At 34.2% G+C, this 23,097-nt stretch overlaps 1 protein-coding gene across 1 annotated transcript in view; it reads left to right on the plus strand.

Annotated features, from left to right (window-relative positions):
• The window catches only part of LOC106475346, an 89,780-nt gene that overhangs the window by 62,535 nt on the left and 4,148 nt on the right, over positions 1–23,097 (plus strand). The window contains exons 3-8 of the mRNA XM_022380663.1: positions 1,484–1,728; positions 2,424–2,900; positions 11,086–11,245; positions 16,058–16,209; positions 18,511–18,696; positions 20,609–20,797. Coding sequence (XP_022236371.1) covers positions 1,484–1,728; positions 2,424–2,900; positions 11,086–11,245; positions 16,058–16,209; positions 18,511–18,696; positions 20,609–20,797 — 1,409 coding nt within the window. The remainder of the gene's footprint in view (positions 1–1,483; positions 1,729–2,423; positions 2,901–11,085; positions 11,246–16,057; positions 16,210–18,510; positions 18,697–20,608; positions 20,798–23,097) is intronic.

The raw sequence follows: 23,097 nt of genomic DNA on the forward strand, positions 1-23,097 counted from the left end.
ACTTACCAAACTTGAAATGGGATGACAACTGGCCACGTAGTTAATTCACACAGATATCGGCAACATAAATTAGTGGGCCGTTTTTAACATCGGTAATAATATTTAATGTTTGGTGTGCTCGTCAGATTTAAAATGGGATGATAACTTGCAATATAGTTAATTCACACAGATATCGGCAACATAAATTAGTGGGCCGTTTTTAACTTCGGTAATAATATTTAATGTTTAGTGCACTTATCAAACTTCCAGCGTATGTTTACGTTACATGCAGAGTTATTTATTTAAACTAACTCACTTTGATTGCGAACATTGACCTCTTCCGTAGAAACTAAATGCATGAATGTGTTGCTTCGTGTGTTGTTGTTTTTCTCACGGAATTTCTTTATTTTGTGCTTTAAGTCTTTTTAAAATGATACGTCGATTAACAGAAATATTATTTTACTAAAGCCATAATTAATTATAAGAAGTAGTATAATAACAAATACTAGGATTCCTTCTTTCTTCGTTTGAGAGCAAGGCCACTTTGGACAAACTTCTATGTCCACCGCAGCTAATCGAATCCAGAATTTCAAGGTTATAAGTCTGCAAACTTATCGCTGTTTCACCGAGGGACACTAACAATTGATTTCATAATCAATATATATATATATATATATATATATGTATGTATAAAGACGAAATGTGTGTTTGTTTGCACCCTAACTCCTCCGAGCCTAATGGGCCAATCAAAATTTGTATGTAAACACTATGAACTATTGAGAATGTCCTAAGGGGGGTCAAAATTGAGCTTAGCCTTATTTCTGTTTTGTAAAGTCTGTTGTTTGATTACTCCCAGCCTATTGAGTCAATCTCAAACAATCTTGGCAGGTTGACATATTCGACAATGTTGAATATTCTAAGTGGATTCAAGGTCAAAGTATGAAAGTTGCTGGATTGTTTCCCAAACAACCATGCTTTCTCATGGTCAGTGAGATGTAGGGTATTCAAGGGTGGGATCACCTCAAAATCTTTATTTGTTGTTAGATGGAAAGAAAACTGTAAATGTTGTTTATGAAGAAGCTTTGTTATAATTCTAAAATGTTGAAATAAAGTTTATGTTCAAGTTATTACTTTGAAATATATGATTGTTGTTAAATTTACTTTAAATATTCATTTGATGGGTATTTCAGTTTGTGTATAATAAAATATATTATAAATAATAGAACATTAAGTTATTGTCATAGTAACAATTCATTTAATGAATATAATCATATTTGTTTGGTAACAATAATAGCATTATTATTACCAGAGCAAACAAAGGTAATGGCCTAATAGCAATTGATTCTATAATCGTTAATATAAGTTGAAGATACTTTTTTCGTTATTAATAATAATATATACAGTTTAATAACGGAGCAACTGACATCGTGTAGGGATAACATCATATTCTGTATATGGAAGATCATGGATGACATATTACGTGTATTTTGTGATTGATTTACAGATATAGAGATCGTATATTTCACCAAGGAAGACGCATACCACAGATTAGCCAGTCCCGTATTTCAGAAGACGGACGTAGTCCTATGTATAACCAGAGAGCTCATTGGCGCCACCTAGCGAATCGTGTGCACTATGATAACAATAATCGAAGGTTCTCATCTCTCTCGCCTCATCTGTTTGGAGCTACAACTAATAGATATGATCCAAAATCCACCTTGTTACAAGGTGGACATTACCCGCTTAAAAGTAAGTTGTGGTTCAAATGACTAATGACGGTTTCTAGAAGTGTGCCTTGTGGTTTTAAGTATCGAACTGGTTACAAGAACAATGAATTCTATCGTTAGAAAGCAAGTGCCATACTTCTAAATAACTCACTGATTATTTCTGTTTCATAAGAACGATCGTTGTTTAAAGATATTATGTGAAAGATGATAGAATGAAAGGAAGATTTAATGCATTTGTAAATATAGTAACTAATAACATTAATAAACTAGTTTTCGTAAAATAGAAAAACGCAGATGAAACTACTGGGGCATCAAGTAATCCAATGATCACACATTAACTAATAAATGAGATGACAGTAATGGACAGAAACATTGCCAAAATACAATTTTAATCAGGTTAATTTAAACAAGCTTAAATTTTATTTTCAAACATCCCTTTATTGTTGAACTTCTGCTACCAAGTATATCCCTCAGCTGTTGCTTACTATTTGTAACAACCTTAAGATAGATCAAGCTAACACTCTTAAACCCAGCGGGTCTAGGCATCAAATGTTGCTCTCCAATAAAAATGCTTTTAACTATTGTAGCCAATTAGAAGCAGTTATATAACACTTGCGTAGTAATAACATTTTAAAGTTAAGAAATATTATATTTTCCTTGTTATTTAAAATCTTTATTCTTTTTATTTTGTTCTAAGTATTTACATTCTTATCATAGGGGGCCGACTAAATCGTTTAACGTATCGCCGCCATGGCGTTCGAGGGCATATTACGATTTCAACTGCGAGAAAAGGTCACACCCGCACTAGGATCCCAAGACGACGTAAAGGAGAAGGAGCTGCTCGTTTCTTTGCTCCTGCACAGGATCACTTCGGTAGTAACAACTCACGATTGGAAGTTCAAAGTGACCAACCAGCCTACAATAGGTCTAATATAATTTTAACTCATGTATCTCAAGTTTTTCCTTCCAGAGAACGTGCGTCAGAAAGATACACCATCAAACTTCCTCTGACAAGTCCATCATCTTATCAGGCATACACTAGAGGGCAACGGCGTAGAGGCAGTGTGGTGAATATTTCAACACCACCAAGGGCTTATCGGGATCGGTACACCAAACAACCTCGTCCACAGAAGTTGTTTCATGTGCAGATAGAGGGAGCCAGGAAAGCCATTCCACAGAGTTTCTACTACAGAAGTAAGAATTGAATATCAACAATAAAGCGATGGCCGCCTGATCTGGTTTAACTCAACCGTCAGCCTGCTTATTTGTAAACTTTTTTCATACCACACTTATCATTAGCCTTGCCAATATCATAAAGTAATTTGAAATGATTGCTAAAGGTTATAAGATGAACACTGTCTTTGTATGGAGGGACATCTGTTAACACTAAAACAGGCATGGACGAAACTAGATCATCCCTTAACTAACAAATACCTTCCTATCTATCTATCAGTTTGTACGTGGCAACCCTGATAGAATAAGGAGATATATGGGAAGATAACTAGATAAAATACAGACAAATAAAGCTATTTGTTTATTCGCTGGTCTGTATACGAAGCAGGTTAATTTATCGGATTATCTCTAAATTTGCTTATCAGTCTCTTTGATCTTCTATTTTTGATATAATCTGATGTTTCATATCAGACTGTTCTACCTATTTGGATATTTTTTACTTTCCTTTTCATTTTCTTATTGTTATATCTATCTGTATTTTACCTGGTTATCTTCCTATACATCTCCTTACTCATATATTTATCTGTATCTTATCTACTTATCTTCCTATACATCTCCTTACTCGTATATTTATCTGTATTTTATCTACTTATCTTCCTATACATCTCCTTACTCGCATATTCATCTGTATTTTATCTACTTATCTTCCTATACATCTCCTTACTCGTATATTTATCTGTATTTTATCTACTTATCTTCCTATACATCTCCTTACTCGTATATTTATCTGTATTTTATCTACTTATCTTCCTATACATCTCCTTACTCGCATATTCATCTGTATTTTATCTACTTATCTTCCTATATATCTCCTTACTCGTATATTTACCTTCATCTTATATACTTATCTTCCTATACATCTCATTACTCTTATATTTATCTGTATTTTATTTACTTATCTTTCTGTACATCTCATTACTCTTATATTTATCTGTATTTTATTTACTTATCTTTCTGTACATCTCATTATACTTATATTTATTTGTATTTTATCTAGCTAACTTCTCATGGATCTCCTTATTTTTATATACCCCGATAGGGCAGCGGTAAGCTTACAATGCTAAAATCCTGGGTTCGATACCCTGTGGTGGACACGATAGATATCCCACTTGGTTTTACTCTAAAACAAACTTATATTCATCAATATTTTATCTACTTATCTTTCTCTATATCTCTGTGTTTTTACATCTATCTACGGCTTTTATTTACATTTACTTATTTATCTATAAAGATAGTAATCCGGCTGTCGATCTGTTTAACATACTTGTCATTATCTGTGTATCTGTATAACTATCTATCTATATCGTTATCTATTTGTCTATTTGGCCATCCATATACTTAGATTTATTTTAATGTCTCTCTATCTATCTGATTATCCGTGTATCTCTATTTTGGTCTGTATAGCTATCTATCTATCTCGTTATTTATTTGTCCATCTGGTCATCCATATTCTTAGGTTTACTTTAATGTATCTCTATCTATCTGATTATCTGTATATCTGTATGTTATTCTGTATAGGAATTCGTATTTTTATTTATATGTCTCTATGTTCGGCTTCATCTTAATATCCCTCTATCTACTTGGCCATCTGTTATCTATATGTTCATTTTTATAGCGTTGCGAGAAACCTAACAGCACACATTTTAAATAAATCATCGCGAATTCTGACGAAATATAAATATATAAAAAAAACGTTATTCATGCAAAGCAGAGCGTTTAGCGTAAAGGATACTGATGTTTATAAATGAATTATATAACTTGAGAATTGAATATGCCTAAGTTTCTTAGTAGGTTAAACTTTGTTTTCTTCAAACAATATTTTATGTCAAGCTATATGTTTCATTAAATACAAATATCTATCTATCTTTCTATCTATCTATTCTTATCTTCCTTAATCAATGCCATTTTTTATTGGGTTACTTCAAGTAAGCTTGGATGCATGGCGGAGATGTTAGTGTAAACCTATACATCTAAAAAGCAGATAATTAATCCATCTGGAAAATATAGACTATTAATTTACGAGGTTTAGATTTTTATTTCCTTTTGAAGGACTTGTAAACCTAAAACTAAAATAGACTGAGACTTACTTAGAAACCTAATCGATAAAACATTGCGTTATTTATTACATTACATGAATTTTGTGTTAGTGGTCTCTTTGAAGTCAAATTATTCCATGTGCACCATTCTGGTATGGTTATACAATCCATGTGCACCATGCTGGTATGGTTATACAATCCATGTGCACCATTCTAGTATGCTTATACAATCCATGTGCACCATGCTGATATGATTATACAATCCATGTGCAACATGCTGGTATGTTTATACAATCCATGTGCACCATTCTGGTATGGTTATACAATCCATGTGCATCATTTTAGTATGGTTTTACAATCCATGTGCACCATTTTAGTATGGTTTTACAATCCATATGCACCATTCTGTTATGGTTATACAATCCATGTGCACCATTTTAGTATGGTTTTACAATCCATGTGCACCATTCTGGTATGGTTTTACAATCCATGTGCACCATTTTAGTATGGTTTTACAATCCATGTGCACCATTCTGGTATGGTTATACAATCCATGTGCACCATTTTAGTATGATTTTACAATCCATGTGCACCATTCTGGTATGGTTATACAATCCATGCGCTGGTATGGCTGAAGTTTATCATTTTTATAAGCTTCTGAACCCGTTCTTTTTAGAATGTGAAACTGACTAGCTTGAAAGATTTTAAAGTTATTGTTAGAATGTAATTTGTTTTACCGCAAAGTTACATGATGGACTATCTGCTCTCTGTCCATCTCGAGTTATCAAACCCCGGATTTTAGCGTTTTAAGTCCGCAAACTTACCGCTGACCCACTGGGTGACTAGATTGTAAGTTGCATTTAAGTAGTCTTGGGTAGCAGAGAATCCTCAGACTTAGAATAGTTGTGGGATGAACTTTAGATTCACACTGACGATAGTATATTTAAACCAACACTAACGATAGTATCGTTAGATTCACACTGACGATAGTATCTTTAGATTCACACTCACAATAGTATCTTTAGACCAATACTAACGCTAGTAACTTTAGATTCACACTGACCATAGTATCTTTAGACCAACACTAACGATAGTAACTTTAGATTCACCTGACCATAGTATCCCTAGATTCATATTAATTATATCATCTTCAGATTACAGTATCCTTAGGTTTAGAGTGCTGATAGTAATCTTAAATTTAGAAGTGGCAATAACCTTAGATTTAGAAAGATGGCAGTAACCTTAGATTCAGAATGACCGCACTATCTTTACATTCAGAATAATGGCAATATTCTTAGATTCGGAGTGAAGAAAGGATATCTATATGTAGTATTCTTAGATTCATAATGATGCAAGGATACTTAGGTTCGAAGTTATTCGATGCTTTATATTCAGATTAGCGGGAGAATATTTAGATTCGGAGTTATTCGATGCTTTATATTCAGATTAGCGGGAGAATATTTAGGTTCGGAGTTATTACTTTCTTTATATTCAGATCGGTGGGAGGATCCTTAGGTTCGGAGTTATTAATTTCTTTATATTCAGATTGGTGGGAGGATCTTTAGGTTCGGAGTTATTAATTTATTTATATTCAGATATATCTTGTCTAAGCTCCATTCATATGTGGTACAGGCCACATGTTCAGGAATTATACATCTGTTTCACGGTGCAATTCTCGTTGGAATATATTCCTGGCTGAAGAAATGTCTTACAGCTCTTTCCACATAATGATTTCTACGTCAAGAAATTGTTAAATGGTGTACATTCAAAGGACAGTACATTTTGAAGAAGAAAGCCTTTACTGTTCTCCATGGAAGCTTAGCGTTTAAGATAAGCAATGTCCTCCGGAACTACACCCCAAGTTTACATGAAGCAACGTTTATGCAAAATAAAAATTATGGTTACGATAAAGCCTTCCAAACACCATTGCAATGAAGAAAATAAACAGGAATCTGAAGACGACTAAGGCCGAGAAACAGAAAGTTCACAAGCTTCCAGCCTTATCTTGAATCAACAGCTAATTTCATAAGAAAGATGGTTGAAGAAGCAAAAATCATAGCACACACTCAATCACATATCACTTAAATCATAGCACACACTCGATCACACATCACTTAAATCATAGCACACACTCGATCACATATCACTTAAATCATAGCACACACTCGATCACATATCACTTAAATCATAGCACACACTCTATCACATATCACTAAAATCATAGCACACACTCGATCACATATCACTAAAATCATAGCACACACACTCGATCACATATCACTTAAATTCCTCGATATATTTTGAATATATTTTTTGCCTTCAGTCTCCTTAAACGTTGTTTTGGAAGTTGACATTTAGTGGATAGTCTGTGAAAAGTTTTTCAATATACGTGGTTTAAGATTAACCTTAATTCTTCACGAGAGCTTGTTTCCATGGAAATTTTGTTGTCTACGAAGAGTATATAAGTATGGTCATTGTTCTGAGTAAGTATTATCAACCTTATATTCTTAAAAGTTCTGGACCATGATTGTAGTTAATAGTTGCTTTATAGTTTCTTTGAATTAGTTTGCTTTGAGTAGTAATTATTTAGAGAAGCAGTGTTATTTTGTTTTGGTTATCCGTTTGCAACTGTATTCATTTGAGGAAAGTATGTTTCTTTTTCATCTGTTTGGAACTGTATTCATTTGGTGAAGATACAACGTTCTGTGTTTGGAACTGTATTCATTTGGTGAAGATACAACGTTCTGTGTTTGGAAATATATTTATTTGGTGAAGATACAACGTTCTGTGTTTGGAACTGTATTCATTTGGTGAAGATACAACGTTCTGTGTTTGGAACTGTATTCATTTGGTGAAGACACAACGTTCTGTGTTTGGAACTGTATTCATTTGGTGAAGATACAACGTTTTGTGTTTGGTGAAGATACAACGTTTTGTGTTGGAACTGTATTCATTTGGTGAAGATACAACGTTTTGTGTTTGGAACTGTATTCATTTGGTGAAGATACAATGTTCTGTGTTTGGAACTGTATTCATTTGGTGAAGATACAACGTTCTGTGTTTGAAACTGTATTCATTTGGTGAAAATACAAAGTCCTGTGGTTGGAACTGTATTCTTTTGGTGAAGATACAACGTTTTGTGTTTGGAACTGTATTGATTTGGTGAAGATACAAAGTTTTTTGTTTGGAACTGTATTCATTTGGTGAAGATACAACGTCCTGTGGTTGGAACTGTATTCATTTGGTGAAGATACAACGTTTTGTGTTTGGAACTGTATTCATTTGGTGAAAATACAACGTTTTGTGTTTGGAATAGTATTAATTAGATGGAGGAGCAGATTCTTCATAGAAGGAATTTAAGTTTATCCTTTACTTCTGAAATGTTTACAATGCACCTTTGTAGAGCATTTAAACTCTTCAACTTACAGATGGACTGAGACCATATTTGAAAATTGGGGAGCATGTTAACTCCGCACTTTATAGACTGACTGAGATTCTATATGAGATCTGGGGAACATATTGTCCCCTCACCTAATAGGTTGGCTGAGATCTTATTTAGGAGTTGAGGAGGGCATGCTGGCTCTTCACCTTATAGATTGATTGTAACCTTATTTGGGAGTTGGGGAGAATTTTAACTTCTCTCCTTATAGATTGGCTGAGATCATATTTGGGTGTTGGGAATATGTTGTCCTTTCACCTTATAGATTGACCAATACTTTAATTGGAAAATGCATGTTTAAGAATTGATCACTTTAGGGTTCCCCCGTTTGAAACGTTTTCTAGTTATACAACATTATCATTAATAAATAAACTTAAGAAGCTACTCAGGGATGACATTACTTAGTCCTTATTAAAAAATACTGAATTTTTACTATACAAACTTTTGTTTATAGATATTCACTCTCTTTCTAGTGAAATCAATAAATTGTTAGTTTCTTCTTCATTCATTGGTCATATCACAGAGCGTTTCAAACAAACAACTTCAATGTGTCCTCAGGTGATTAATTATTTTGGAGTGAGAATTAAGAAGACTATTATTTGTCTTGTGTATCTTTCACGTTAAAGGTAATTTTTTGTGATCACTACTATTACGCTAATTCCTAAAAAGGTACTTATTCAAAGTTGGGGAGCCAATAATGATTATGTTGAAGGTTTGAAATCTAAATAATCTAATTTATTATGTACATGTTCCCCAGATGCGGTTATTTGGTGGATACTTCTGCTTGATGAATTAACTTGGTGTGGGATCAGTGGCTGATATCCACATTTTAATCTTTACGAGCCATCAACGATAAGTTTCTTGATATTATTTATAAACTTATTAAAGCTTTAAAATATACGTTTAGGACTATTAGACTTTGATAGACAGTTTCTAAGAAGAATAACTTATGATTGTTTTTATTTTAGTCAAGAGTGGCGAATACTAATTCAGAATCAAAAGAGACTTTTGTAAAATTATTTATTTATTCTAGCTAAGAGCGGTACATGTAATTTCTGGATTACACGTTGGACATCATTATGCTGAAATGATGTGATAAAGTACGTCTACAATGAGTTTTGTTCTACGTGCTATGTTTAGCGTTCAGATCTGACTTATCCAGTTGTAGATAAAAAAAAGGTTTCTTTCAAATTCCACGATGATTTTGGTGTCTCAGTTCTTGTTGTTGTTTTTTTTTTTTGGAGGAATGACGTTATTAAGCTGTCATCACCACCGTTTTGTTTGTTTTTGAAGGTTAATTTATTAATGTAAAATTTTGCAAGGATCCTTTTGATAAAGAAATATTTGTTTGTTTATTCAGAGACTATGAAGCTTTTCTTTCCATTTATATTTTTAAACTTTTTTCTGAACACAATAAAATTTTAAAACATTGCAGTTTTTGCTATCGCTGTGACTATGTTTTCCCCTGTTATTAAAGCTGTGATTACTTTTAGTGAACTTGTGTTTTAATTTATTATTTCAAAATAACTTGTGTTAGAGTCAATTTTAAAATATTAACATTTTAATTTTTTTAATTGTCTCGACACAAATTAAGCTAGATATTTCCTGTCTCAACACAGGTTAATTAAGTGATATCCTGTTTCTATTGAGGTGTTAAACTGGAGATGCCTTGTTTCGACACAAGTTAGGCTAGAGATGGCCCGGCATGGCCAGGTGGTTAGGGCGCTCGCTTAGCAATCTGAGGGTCGCGGGTTCGAATCCCCATCACACCAACCATGCTCGCCCTTTCATCTGTGTGTTATAATGTGACGGTCAATCCCACTATTCGTTGGTAAAAGAGTAGCCCAAGAGTTGGCGGTGGGTGGCGATGACTAGCTGCCTTCCCTCGAGTCTTACACTGCTAAATTAGGGACGGCTATCCCAGATAGCCCTCGTGTAGCTTTGCGCGAAATTCATAACAAACACAAACACACAGGCTAGAGATGTCTTGTCTCCAGAAGGTTAAGCTATAGAATGCCTTGTCTCGACACAGGTTAAACTGGAGATGCCTTGTTTCGACACAGGTTAAGCTAAAGATATCTTGTTTCGTCACAAGTTACGCTAGTGATGTCCTGTCTCCGCAAGTTTAAGCTAAATATGACTTGTTTCGAAACAGGTTAAACTGGAGATACCTTGTTTCGACACAAATTAGGCTAAAGATGTCTTGCCACACACAGGTTAAGCTAAAAATTACCTGTCACACACAGGTTAAGTTGGAAATTTCTGTTTCGATACAAATTAAGCTAGAGATGTCCTGCCACACATAAGTTAAGCTAAAAATTACCTGCCATCAGGTTAAGTTGGAGATTTATGTTTCGATACAAGTTAAGCTAGAGATGTCCTGCCACACACAGGTTAAGCTAAAAATTCTTGTTCCAACACAGGTTAAGCGGGAGATGTTTTGTTTCGACACGAGTTAGACTAAAGATGTCCTGTTACAAATAGGTTAAGATAGAAATTATTGTTCCAACACAGGTTAAACTGGAGATATTTGTTTCGACACGAGTTAAACTAAAGATGTCCTGCATCACACAGGTTAAGCTATAGAAGGGTTAACATGGCATAAGCTAGAGGTGTCTTGTTTCAATGCAGGTTGGGCTAAAGATCCCCTGTTCTAATTCATTTATTTTAGCAGATACTCAGCTACCAATAAGAAGATCCATGAGCCTCCGCACAACCAACAGGCCTATCTCAAGTATGTGCATCAGATGTCCACGTGATCAAAAAATAATTGTGGACCGGGGTCAAACCTGTGCTGTCACCTCTTTGCCTCCTGTTAGGACATGTTCTCGGTAAGGTTCAGAAGAACTTGACGAAACGTAGTATCTACAACTTGACGAAACGTAGAATCTACAAGTTGACGAAATGTAGTATCTACAACTTGATGAAATGTGGTATCTACAATTTGGCGAAATGTAATATCAACAACTTGACGAAAAGTAGTGTCAACAGCTTGACCAAATTTAGTATCTACAGCTTGACGAAACGTAGTATCTACAACCTGATGAAATGTAGTATCCGCAACTTGACGAATAGTAGTATCTACAACTTGACGAAATGTCGTATGTACAACTTGACGAAATGTAATATCAACAACTGGACGAAACGTAGAATCTACAACTTGACGAAATGTAATATCAACAACTGGACGAAACGTAGAATCTACAACTTGACGAAATGTAGTATCTACAACTTGATGAAATGTAGTATCAACAACTTGACGAAGCGTAGAATCTACGGACTGTATATAACTTATCGAAAAGTAGTATCAAAATTTTGACGACATGTACTATATAAAACTTGACGAAACGGACTGAATACAACTTATCGAAAAGTAGTATCAAAATTTTGACGACATGTACTATATAAAACTTGACGAAACGTACTGTTTAGAACTTAGCGAAACGGACTGCATATAACTTATCGAAAAGTAGTATCTATACCTTGAAAACATTTACTATTTACAACTTGGCGAAACGTACTGTTTAGAACTTGACGAAACGGATTGCATACGACTTATCGAAAAGTAGTATCTATACCTAGACGAAATTTACTATTTACAACTTGACGAAACGTCCTATATAGTACTTGACAAATTACAACTTAACAAAACGTAGTACTTACATCTTGAAACGTAGTATCTACGACTTGACGAAACGTTAATGTTCACACTGTGCCTTCAACTTAACTGGATGTCAGTTTAACGTTGTGTTAAAAGTTTTAACTCTCACGTTTATCTAATGTTGGTGACAAGCTTAATATTATCACATATTCAACTTATGCGAATATTTTGTTCAACATTACACTAAAAGTTTTAACATCTAACATATTTTGATGTTTTGTTTAATCACGTTAAAAGATTAGCATCTCTCACACATTCAACTTATTTTGATGTATTGTTTAATCACGCTAAAAGTTTAGCTCTCGTACATTCAAGTTATTTTGATGTATTGTTTAATCAAGCTAAAAGTTTATCTCTCACACATTCAACTTATTTTGATGTATTGTTTAATCACGCTAAAAGTTTAGCTCTCATACATTCAACTTATTTTGATGTATTGTTTAATCACGCTAAAAGTTTATCTTTCACACATTCAACTTATTTTGATGTATTGTTTAATCACGCTAAAAGTTTATCTCTCATGCTGATCTTAAATTGTATTTTTCCTAAAGAATAACATTTATTGAAAATACATTTTTGGAGCAGTTTTTACTAACAGTGAGCACTAGCTTTATGAATTTATGTAAAAGAATATTACCATGGTGTTATGTTTTACTAGTTTTCCAGCGAACTTTACAATTCGCCGGTAAGTAAGTATGTTTATTTTGTGGTAGAAACTGATAGTGTATGTGTGATAAAGTTACGTGTTTTACTGGATTATTAAGCATAAATTTCACAATGTGCTATCTGTGTTGTGCCCACCGAATTTTACTGTTATAAGCTTTCAAACCGGAAGGCACGTATGTTTTGTATAGCCACAATCCTCATAATTAACTGACCCCTTACATTCTGTGAGCTATGTTTGAAACAAACAGCTAATCAATCCATCGTCAGTCGCTCAAACTCTTTCCACCCATGCTCTCATCCTACCAGTATTTAAACCAGACAGAATTTTCTCACCACAAATATTTCTCGTCATTAATAAAGTTTAGTTTTTTTTCTATAGCTCCTGAAAGCGCCACCCACTGGTGAAACTTAGGATAGGCTCTCCACCCTTGTTATGGTATGAATATCAATCAGTACCCCCAACTAGTAAAAAAACGAAAAAATGTGGTAGTTCAATGTCAGGATGACAAAAACGTGCAGAGAGTGGCACGTCTGGCTTGGAGGACATTGGAGTTGCTTTGGCTTGGTTGTTGTTAAGCGTTAGCTCCATAATGGGTTAACTCTTCTCTGCCCACAACAAGTATCGAAACTCGATTTTTAGCATGGTAAGACTTCTGAGAAACTATGGTTGCAGCGAGTTTTCAAACATATATATATATATATATACATATATAATTTGTGATAAAACAATCACACAAATTATAAACGTCTTTAGAGAGGATAATTGTGAATTTTGGAAAAGAAATTAAATAAAACTATTATTTATAAAGGTGTGACGATACAGTGATACGATACGAGTATCGTATCGTGAAGCCGTGATACGATTGTATCGATACATCGTCCGATACGATTTATGTACCTTCACGAAATTTGTCAAGCTTTCAGTAAACATTATATGTCTTTTGTACAGAAAAAATCAGAATTTTTAATAAAGTATTTTTGCTAAAAATTAACGATTCAACAGAGGAATATGAGTATTTAGTACTACATGTTGACTTCATTTCTTTCATCATAAACATTACACGCAAAGTAACATAACAAAACAGATAGATAGATATTAACTTTTTTTTATTTTACTTTTCTTGCCAGCTGCCATTCAGTTGATCAAACCTGAGAATTTGAAAAAGGACTGTAAAGTGTGAAGTACTTAAATAAGACAATGTTAGTAATATAGATAATGAATTACAGACAAGACTGTCAAACTTTGTAACAAACCGTTGGTAGAACTTCTGTATCTAGATACGTATCGTATCGACTACTATGATGAGATACGCACCCCCCTAATTATTTCCCAAACTTGTATCCCCTATTAGAAGCCTGCTAGTTTTATAGATACGGTTAAATAATTTTATAGTAATTTAACATGGCAATAAAGCGATAGAAATGGTGAATACAAACTAGGTTTTGGATTATTTTAAAAAAGTGGAACCCATCTTTTAACCGCACCAGACTGACCAGTAAAGTATTTTGTTCAACCCAGAAACAGAGATCTATATCTGCACTTTCTCCCTATGATTGGTCTGTTAACAGTTTTGCTAATTCCAAAAAAATAGGGGTTCATGTCTTAAATGTCTCCCTACCATATTGATCAGGAAAGGATTATGTTTAGCATTTTCTTAACCAATACTCTGTTTGTTTTTTAATTTCGCGCGAAACTACTCGAGGGCTATCTGCGTTAGTTGTACCTAATTTCGAAAAGACAGACTATAGAAAGGCAGCTAGTAAACAGTACCCACCACCAACAATTTGACTAGTCTTTACCATCGAATAGTGGGATTGACCGTCACATTATAACCCCATCCACGGCTAAAAGTGCGAGCATGTTCGGTGACGGGATTCGAATCCGCGACCCACAAATTACGGCTTAACCAGTACCCCACCAAATTAGTCAAGAAAGGACTTTGATTAGTCCAAGATAAAATGGACTCTACCTTAAGTAGCTGTTTATCAGATGAGTCAGTAATGAATCTTCCTTAACACGAAGACACATGAGTCCCTGTGTTATTCTGTTCTCCACTAGATAGGTCAATAAAGGATTTAAATTACCCCCAAACGCAAAAACCCACGTCTTAACCACTTTCTCAAAAAAGAAGTTTGTTTAACTTGAAGAAACAGGAGTTCATATCTTAACTTTCATCATTAGGTGATCTTTGGAAGGTAGCTTGAAAATAATAAGCTAGAAGTGTTACAGTCTTCACTGTCCTATGACGTCCAGCATGATCCTTCTCGCCGTTCACCCGACACCTAAACTTGTTTGGATAATTTATCCAACATATTTTACGCTTCTCGAAAATCTGGATTTTCTCTACTTCTTCTACTTACACTATCCTTTTTTCAACTTCCTTGTACATCTGTTGCCTGATGATGCCAGGCTAACGCTGGCTAAACGTCATGTCATATTAACTTTGTCTTCATTAGCTAGTATTGATTTAAATTAATATCATTAGAACAGGTTCTATCTTGACCAAGGTGAACTCACAGCTGATGAATGTGGCTTAAAATAACTCGCAATGTATGAATTGTGTGAATGATTTGCATCACGTATGTGTTGAAATATAACTGAATGTTGGTTCATTAACTCCGATGAAAATGTTAAATTAAATGCGTTGATACTATTGGTGAATTGCACACGTCTCTTATTCTAGACTTCTTTACTGTAACAGTAAATAGCCACAAAACCAAATCTAACTGTATTGTATAAGGAAAAACACAAAATCTAATTGTACTCTAACTAGCTGTATCACATCAACGAAGGCCGGGTGAACAAACAAAATCTGAGTTGTCTTTGTCTGTCGGAAAGACAAACTAAAGATATGTAATGCTTGGAAACGGCTTGAATAGGTGATGAAGAAAAACTTTAATATAAGTTTAACATAACAGTAAATGTACAACGTTTCGACAAGGTTCAGTCATCATCATCACCATTCAAGCCGTCTCCAAGCATTATTAATCTCAAAGTGGGTTCCGTCATCGAAATTAAAGATGTATTTCCTATAAGAGTATGGAAAGGTAATTTACAAAAGGTCAGGATATTTTAAGAGACATCCTCACTCTTCTCTCTCTTGCTTCTATGGAAGCACATCTTCATACGCTGTTGGTGACTGAAGCTGACCATTTCGTAACTTTGGTCAACCAGTTTCTGTTTCAGTTAGCATTTTGTACAGCAAATGAAAGCTCCGTATTTCTCATATTATACGTAAGTATACGTGTTTAGTTATAGAAGTCTGAGTATCTGGACAACTTTATTAATTGGTTACCATGTTTTTTGCTCTTGTAGGCTGTTAAGATCTCCAGGTTCAGTAGAGATTGCTGTAACTCTTGGTCCCAGGCCTGGCACTAAGGTCTCCGAAGGTGAATATTTCATACAACTCCACATTAAGAAAGCTGGAATCAAACTTCAAACCTGCCAGTTCCGGCTTCACGTAAAAGGTGAGCCTTAACTTATACTTTCAACCTCTCAGTTCCGGCTTCAAGTAAAAATCGAGTTTTAACGTATAGTTTAAACCTGTCTGTACCAGATTCAAGTGAAAGGTAAGTCTTAGCTTTTACACAAACCTATCAGTTCCAGCTTCAAGTGAATGATGAACCTTAGCTTATACACAAACATGTCAGTTCCAGCTTCAAGTGAAAGGTGAGCTTGGGCTTATACACAAACCTGTCAGTTCCAGCTTCAAGTGAAAGGTGAGCTTGGGCTTATTCACAAACCTGCCAGTCTCAGCTTGAAGTGAAAGATGAGCCTTACTTTATACACAAACCTGTCAGTTTCAGCTTCAAGTGAAAGATGAGCCTTAGTCTATACACAAACCTGTCAGTTTCAGCTTCAAGTGAAAGATGAGCCTTACTTTATACACAAACCTGTCAGTTTCAGCTTCAAGTGAAAGATGAGCCTTACTTTATACACAAACCTGTCAGTTTCAGCTTCAAGTGAAAGATGAGCCTTAGTCTATACACAAACCTGTCAGTTTCAGCTTCAAGTGAAACACGAGTCTTAGATTATTCTTACTGTCAGTTCCGGCCTCGAGTAAATCTGAGCCTTAACTTATTTAGCTGTTTCAGTTGATTTTCTTTGTCGTATTTTGAAGGCACACGTTGATTGCGATTTAATTAACCGAACAATATGACAGAGAAAAAAAATCATTACGCTTTTTCATATGAATATCCTTCTTCATTATGTTGCGTGCTGTTGCCTGGGAACGTGCACGGCTCTTGCCTCTGACCTTTGTGTTCATGGATTCTTACTTTTTACAAAATGTGGTATTTTGCTTGCCATGGCTGCTTTACGGCTTGTTGCAGGTCTCTTTGTGGATGTTTCCAAGTGTTCATTTGTTTTACAATATCATTAATAACAAGGAATATTCCCATCTTGGATATTCTAAATCCCTGATCTGAACACATCTTTATGATCTGAGTGTATGAATATTTTGCATTGGAAAGGGGTGTTACATATCCTTCCCAAAAGTGATCAATATTTTATCGACTGTGGTGGTCACATAACTTGCTGATTTGCATATTCAAAATTGCTTTAATGCAACGTACTCTGCCCTATAAAATTATTACGTAATAGAACAGTAGCAGGCAATGAAATATGATTTTCAGTAATTTTTTTTTGGGGGGGAGATAACTCGCTTCTATGATTATTTTTTATTTTTCGAAAGTCAACGTGTCGATCGCCAAGCTCTACTAAAAAGTTTAAGGTGAAAATCGGCCATTTTTATTTCACATAATAAAAAGAAACAAGTCGTGCGCAAATGAGATGCTACTTAAATGGTGTTTTTTATCTTTGGGATTCAGTTTTATTAGCAATTTTTAACTTGAAAAATGTACAAATATTAAAATAGGCTTTTCATCATCATCTCATATTATTTGAGATCTTTGTATGTTTTTTATTCTGTTTTTCGTGTTTTTGAACCAACTATTACAAGCAATTGCTGTTTCGCCTACCAATCCATTTTCTCTTCTAAACTATGCCTGAGACAAACTTTAAGCGTTATTATTACGCCTACCAATCCATTTTATCTTCCAATTCATGGTTGAGACAACCTCTAAGCGTCATTATTAAGCATACCAATCCATTCTCTCTTCCAAATCATGGTTGAGACAAACTCTAAGCGTTATTATTAAGCCTACTAATCCACTCTCTCTTCCAAATCATGGTTGAAACAAACTCTAAACGTTATTATGAAGCCTACTTATCCATTCTCTCTTCCAAACCGTGGTTGAAACAAACTCTAAACGTTATTATTATCATTACAACTACCAATCCACATTCTATTCCAGTTCATGGCTGAAACAAACTCTAAGCGTTATTATTTCTCTCTTCCAAATCATGATTGAAACAAACTCTAAACGTTATTATTATCATTACAACTACCAATCCACATTCTATTCCAGTTCATGGCAGATACAATATAGTAAGTAACGAGACAACTAACTGAAAGTGCTAACATGTTGTGGGATTCGAAACACCTCACGACTTGTTGTCGTTGCTTTTACACATGAATAATTTTACTTCTTAGTTTGTTAAACGAACATATAATCAACTATTGAATCAAGTTTAGTATTGTCGTAACTTAATTTTATTTACTACTGCAAAAATAAACTGCTTAATCAATTAATATCTTTTTTTAAAGATAACGCAACATCATCTTAGAAAATGAATAACAAAAATTTTGTTAATTTTACAATTTTTATATAATATGTTTATAATAATGATTCTCTTATGATCTATAGTTCTAAAATGTCCGCTTCTGAAGGCCCCGGACCATGGATACGTAAGTTGTTCTAATGGCACAACATGGGGAAGCATCTGTAGATTCACATGTGCGAGTGACCACAGGCTTGTAGGAAAAGAGGTCATCACCTGTGAAGGTGACCAAAGCAGTGTTCAGTGGACTGGTCAGTCACCAGTGTGTAAAGGTAAATAATTAGCTAAGAGCTTTCTTCTTTTGAACTGATTTTGTGTAAATCTGTAACGTAATCATAAATATAATAACGCAATGCCTAAATCATTCCAATATTTTATTACTAAATACTTAATATATTAATGTAATGGCTAAATCATTCTTGTATTTTATTACTAAGTATAATAACGTAATGGCTAAATCATTCCTGTATTCTATTACTAAATATGATAACGTAATGGCTAAATCATTCATCTATTCTATTACTAAATACTAAATATAATAACGTAATGGCTAAATCATTCTTCTATTTATTACTAAATACTAAATATAATCATTCCATTATTTTATTACTAATTACTAAATATAATAACGTAATGACTAAATCATTCCTCTATTTTATTACTAAATACGAAATATAATAACTTGGGTTGATACGAAGCGTAACTAGATATTGATACCGCGATACGATGTGTATTTAGATACTGAAGTTTTATCAAAGTTTGACAGCCTTGACAATGACATTTAATTAGAAACAGTCGTATAATGTTAAGAGCTTTAAGTTATTTTCTGTAAGCAAATGTAGTTTCCTGTTACAATTTTGAAGTAATTCTAGAAAGAAAAAAAAAGACAATTTTGATATTTTTATGGTAGTTACGAGGCTGGTCAAACTGACCGATTTTACATAAAATAATGGCAGTGAATATAGCAGATAAAATATAAAGATTTATCGAAAATAATAAAGTTGGAAATTTACTTCGGAGGTTTTAGAGATCATACAAAAGAAATTTGTTAATTGTTAGATGCAGAAAAGTATTTTTAATCTTAACATGAAAATCGCTTTACACTCGGAGATTCCATATATTAAAACATTAATTTTTAGCAAAAATACTCAATTAAAAATTAATATTTTTTCTGTAGAAAAGACTTATAATGTTTACTGAAAGCTTGCCAAATTTCGTGAAGATACATGAATCGTATCGTATGGGATGATGTATCGATACGATCGTATCGCTGCTTCAGGATACGATACTCGTATCGTACCGCTGTATCGCCACGCACCCCTAATAACAACGTAATAACTATGCCATTTTAGTATTTTATTAATAAGTACCAAAGACAGTAGCATAACACCTAAGTGATATCGTATTATATTAGAAAACTAGTATAAAAGCCCTGCAAAAATGACGGGAAACCAGAGTCTACCAAATTTTAATCCTCCAACATTCATGTGTAACTTCGCCACCCGTGAAGTTAACAGACATAAGAAAAATAAAAGGTTTTCTAGCTTCGGAAAACCAAAGCCTATCATGAGCAATTTCTACTTTAAATATAGAGTGTTTCTTTCCAGCATCGATCTTTGTCCCAGCATTCAATGATCACAGTTATTTTCTAATCACATCTATTACATTATTGCAATAGTTCTATTAAAAACACATTTCTTGTAAATACTCGATCATCGTTCTTCATGACAAACGGCAAATTAATTTCACTCAGTGCTAAATAAATCCTTGATGTAAAAACTCCCTCCTTAACAGGTTTTTATATAGCAGAATACGTGAAGATGTTTAGAATTTAACTAAAATAATTTTAATGAAAATAGGAAAGTATTATAGGAGAAAAAGTGGAATTCGACTCGTGTAACCCACGAAATTCAGAGAAATCGAGCGTGACCGACCGACACTTGGCTTTTATGATTATGATACCAAAGAATGATAGCTAAATCATTCCATATGTCATTAATAAATACTGTAAGACAGCATATAGTAATCGCATCTTTCCTTGTGAATGGCTACCCAGGAGTTTAAAATCTAATTATTAAAGTGTGTAATTTTATAACATTTTCTTCGCTTGTTTGTTTTTCAGTAGTATAATGGTTAATGCTTACTAGTGAGAGACCAATCGGAGTAACTAATATTATCTCTTAGTTCAGGAATGTCCTGCATTGATGGTCCCAGATCATGGATTTATGACGTGCACCCGTGGACCTTTAATTCCCGGTAGCAGGTGCAGATTTGCATGTAACATAAACTACCAGTTACTTGGGAGCGCTAGTGTCATGTGTATGAATGATCACGGTGTTATTCACTGGAGTGGCGTATTGCCATTTTGTAGAGGTAAGTCTCAAATATCTGCGCTAACCGTCTCTAATTTAGCAGCGGTAGACTAGAGGGAAGGTAGCTAGTCAACAACACCCACTATCAACTCTTGTTCTACTCTTTTACCAATGACTAGTGGGATTCACCATTATAACGCCCCCCTGACTGAAAGGGTGAGCATGTTCGGCGATTTTTTTTTTCCAACCCGCGACCTGCATATTGCGAGTCGAGCGCCCTAAGCACCAGGCCATGCCAGGCCCATCTCATATACTTAGTTGTTACATCTATTAATTTATCAAGCTTAATGTCTTCTGGTAGGTCAACAGTATGTTTGTGGACTTACAACACTAAACTTTGAGTTTCGATTCCTCGCATTGGACTGAACGCCGACAGCCCATTATGTATCTTGGCACTAAAAATAGAAAACGTAACATTTATTATCGGAAAAACTAATGCACTGTTGTCCGAAGCTGTTTTTAAAAATGTTTCCCCTTCAAATCGATTTCTGAACAGTGGCTCTGACAGAGCGGATTTTATGTATGTAAAGTGACTTCTAAATAACGTCTTGAGAAACAAAGTTCACTATATATATCTATAAATAACCTCACGCGTGCATCGTGTTTCAGGAAACACCAGCTACACCACCTGGTTGGTACTCACAGGGGGTTTCAAAAGTCATGTTTTTATTCATGACCTGCCAATTTTACCATTACTGATTTTAATCAAATGGCAGCTCTAACTCAGTAAAAAGGGGGAAAGTTTTTGAATTCTTAAATCTGGTTGAATTAAACCGTGGATGAATTCTGTATTATTTATCATTAATGAAAAGCATTGCATTATTCAAAGGATTTTGGCCAATCGGTCTTGTTCTGCTCTCTGGTGTAAAAAAATGAAATCACTCATTGCATATTTGCTTGTGAAGAAATACAGAATTTAAGGATATTAATAATGATTATACTTTCTTGATTAGTGCACGATATTTTGTCGGGCCTGGTTTAAAGCTAAGTCTTTTTGAAGTCTTCAGATTTGCATCATCAGACTTTTAACCAAAGGGTTTGTTTCTAGTTTAAAAAACGTTTTCTCGAAACGTCACCACCAAGGAAGTAACAAATACAACTGAAGCTTATTGATCTCCAATAAATCTTTATATATATATATATATTAACCTCAGGGTTTGTGAAGTTTTTATGCACAGACAATTAATTGGTTTATTGGAGTAAAGAAGTGAAATTGAGGTTTTAGTTTTGTTTATATCGTTATCATATATAAGCGTTTTATGCTTACAATACCTAACTGTTTTGTTTACAAGTTCAACAATCAAATGCATAAGATGGGTAATATAATGATACGTTATTATGTTCTTTCAGAATCATGATTAAAGTGACATCTCAATTAGACCTATATTTCATGACTTTATAATAATCTATTTTCCTTTCATTCCAAGTCAACACCACTGACCACTAGCTCTTGAGATAATCTTGGCAGACAGAATAATGGAACTTGATCGACATTCTAATAAAACAACCACAGACCTATGGCGCTTTATGTTAATTTTTTGCGATAACAGGATGCAAACCATGGACTTTCAGGTCCATAGTCTGACACAGTAACCGCTGAACCGCCTTAGACACAATATTTCCGTCTTTGGATTTGTACACAAGTTATTCAATAAGAAATGTTAAAACCTGAATTAATGAAAACAAGTTCCGAATTCATTTGACGTAAATATTTCTTTCATTACCCGTGTCCCCAATTTGGTGCCTCAGAGTTAATGTTGAAGGCGTATAGTGGTAAAAATGAGGGTTCAATCCCTGCCTTGGTCACAGACAAAATACCCATTATGTAGCTTTGAACTTAAAAAACAAACAAAATAGGTTGGTGCTACTCCACAAATAAAACAAAGTAAGAGAAAATTCATTACTTATATATCTAAATGTAAAACCAGGGGACCTTGTTAAGTAAAGCTACAACATTATAGGGATCTTTGTTAAGTAAAGCTACAACATTATAGGGATCTTTGTTAAATAAAGCTACAACATTAAAGAGGACCTTGTTAAGTAAAGCTACAACATTAAAGGAGGCCTTGTTAAGTAAAACTACAACATTAAAGGGACCTTGTTAAGTAAAGCTACAGCATTAAAGGGATATTTGTTAAGTAAATCTACAGCATTAAAGGGATATTTGTTAAGTAAAGCTACAAAATTAAAGGAGTCTTTGTTAAGTAAAGCTACAACATTAAAGGGGACCTTGTTAAGTAAAGCTACAACATTAAAGGGGACCTTGTTAAGTAAAGCTACAACATGAAAGAGGTCTTTGTT

Source organism: Limulus polyphemus, unplaced genomic scaffold, assembly GCF_000517525.1.
Source record: "Limulus polyphemus unplaced genomic scaffold, Limulus_polyphemus-2.1.2 Scaffold146, whole genome shotgun sequence".
Classification (NCBI taxonomy): Eukaryota; Metazoa; Arthropoda; class Merostomata; order Xiphosura; family Limulidae; genus Limulus; species Limulus polyphemus.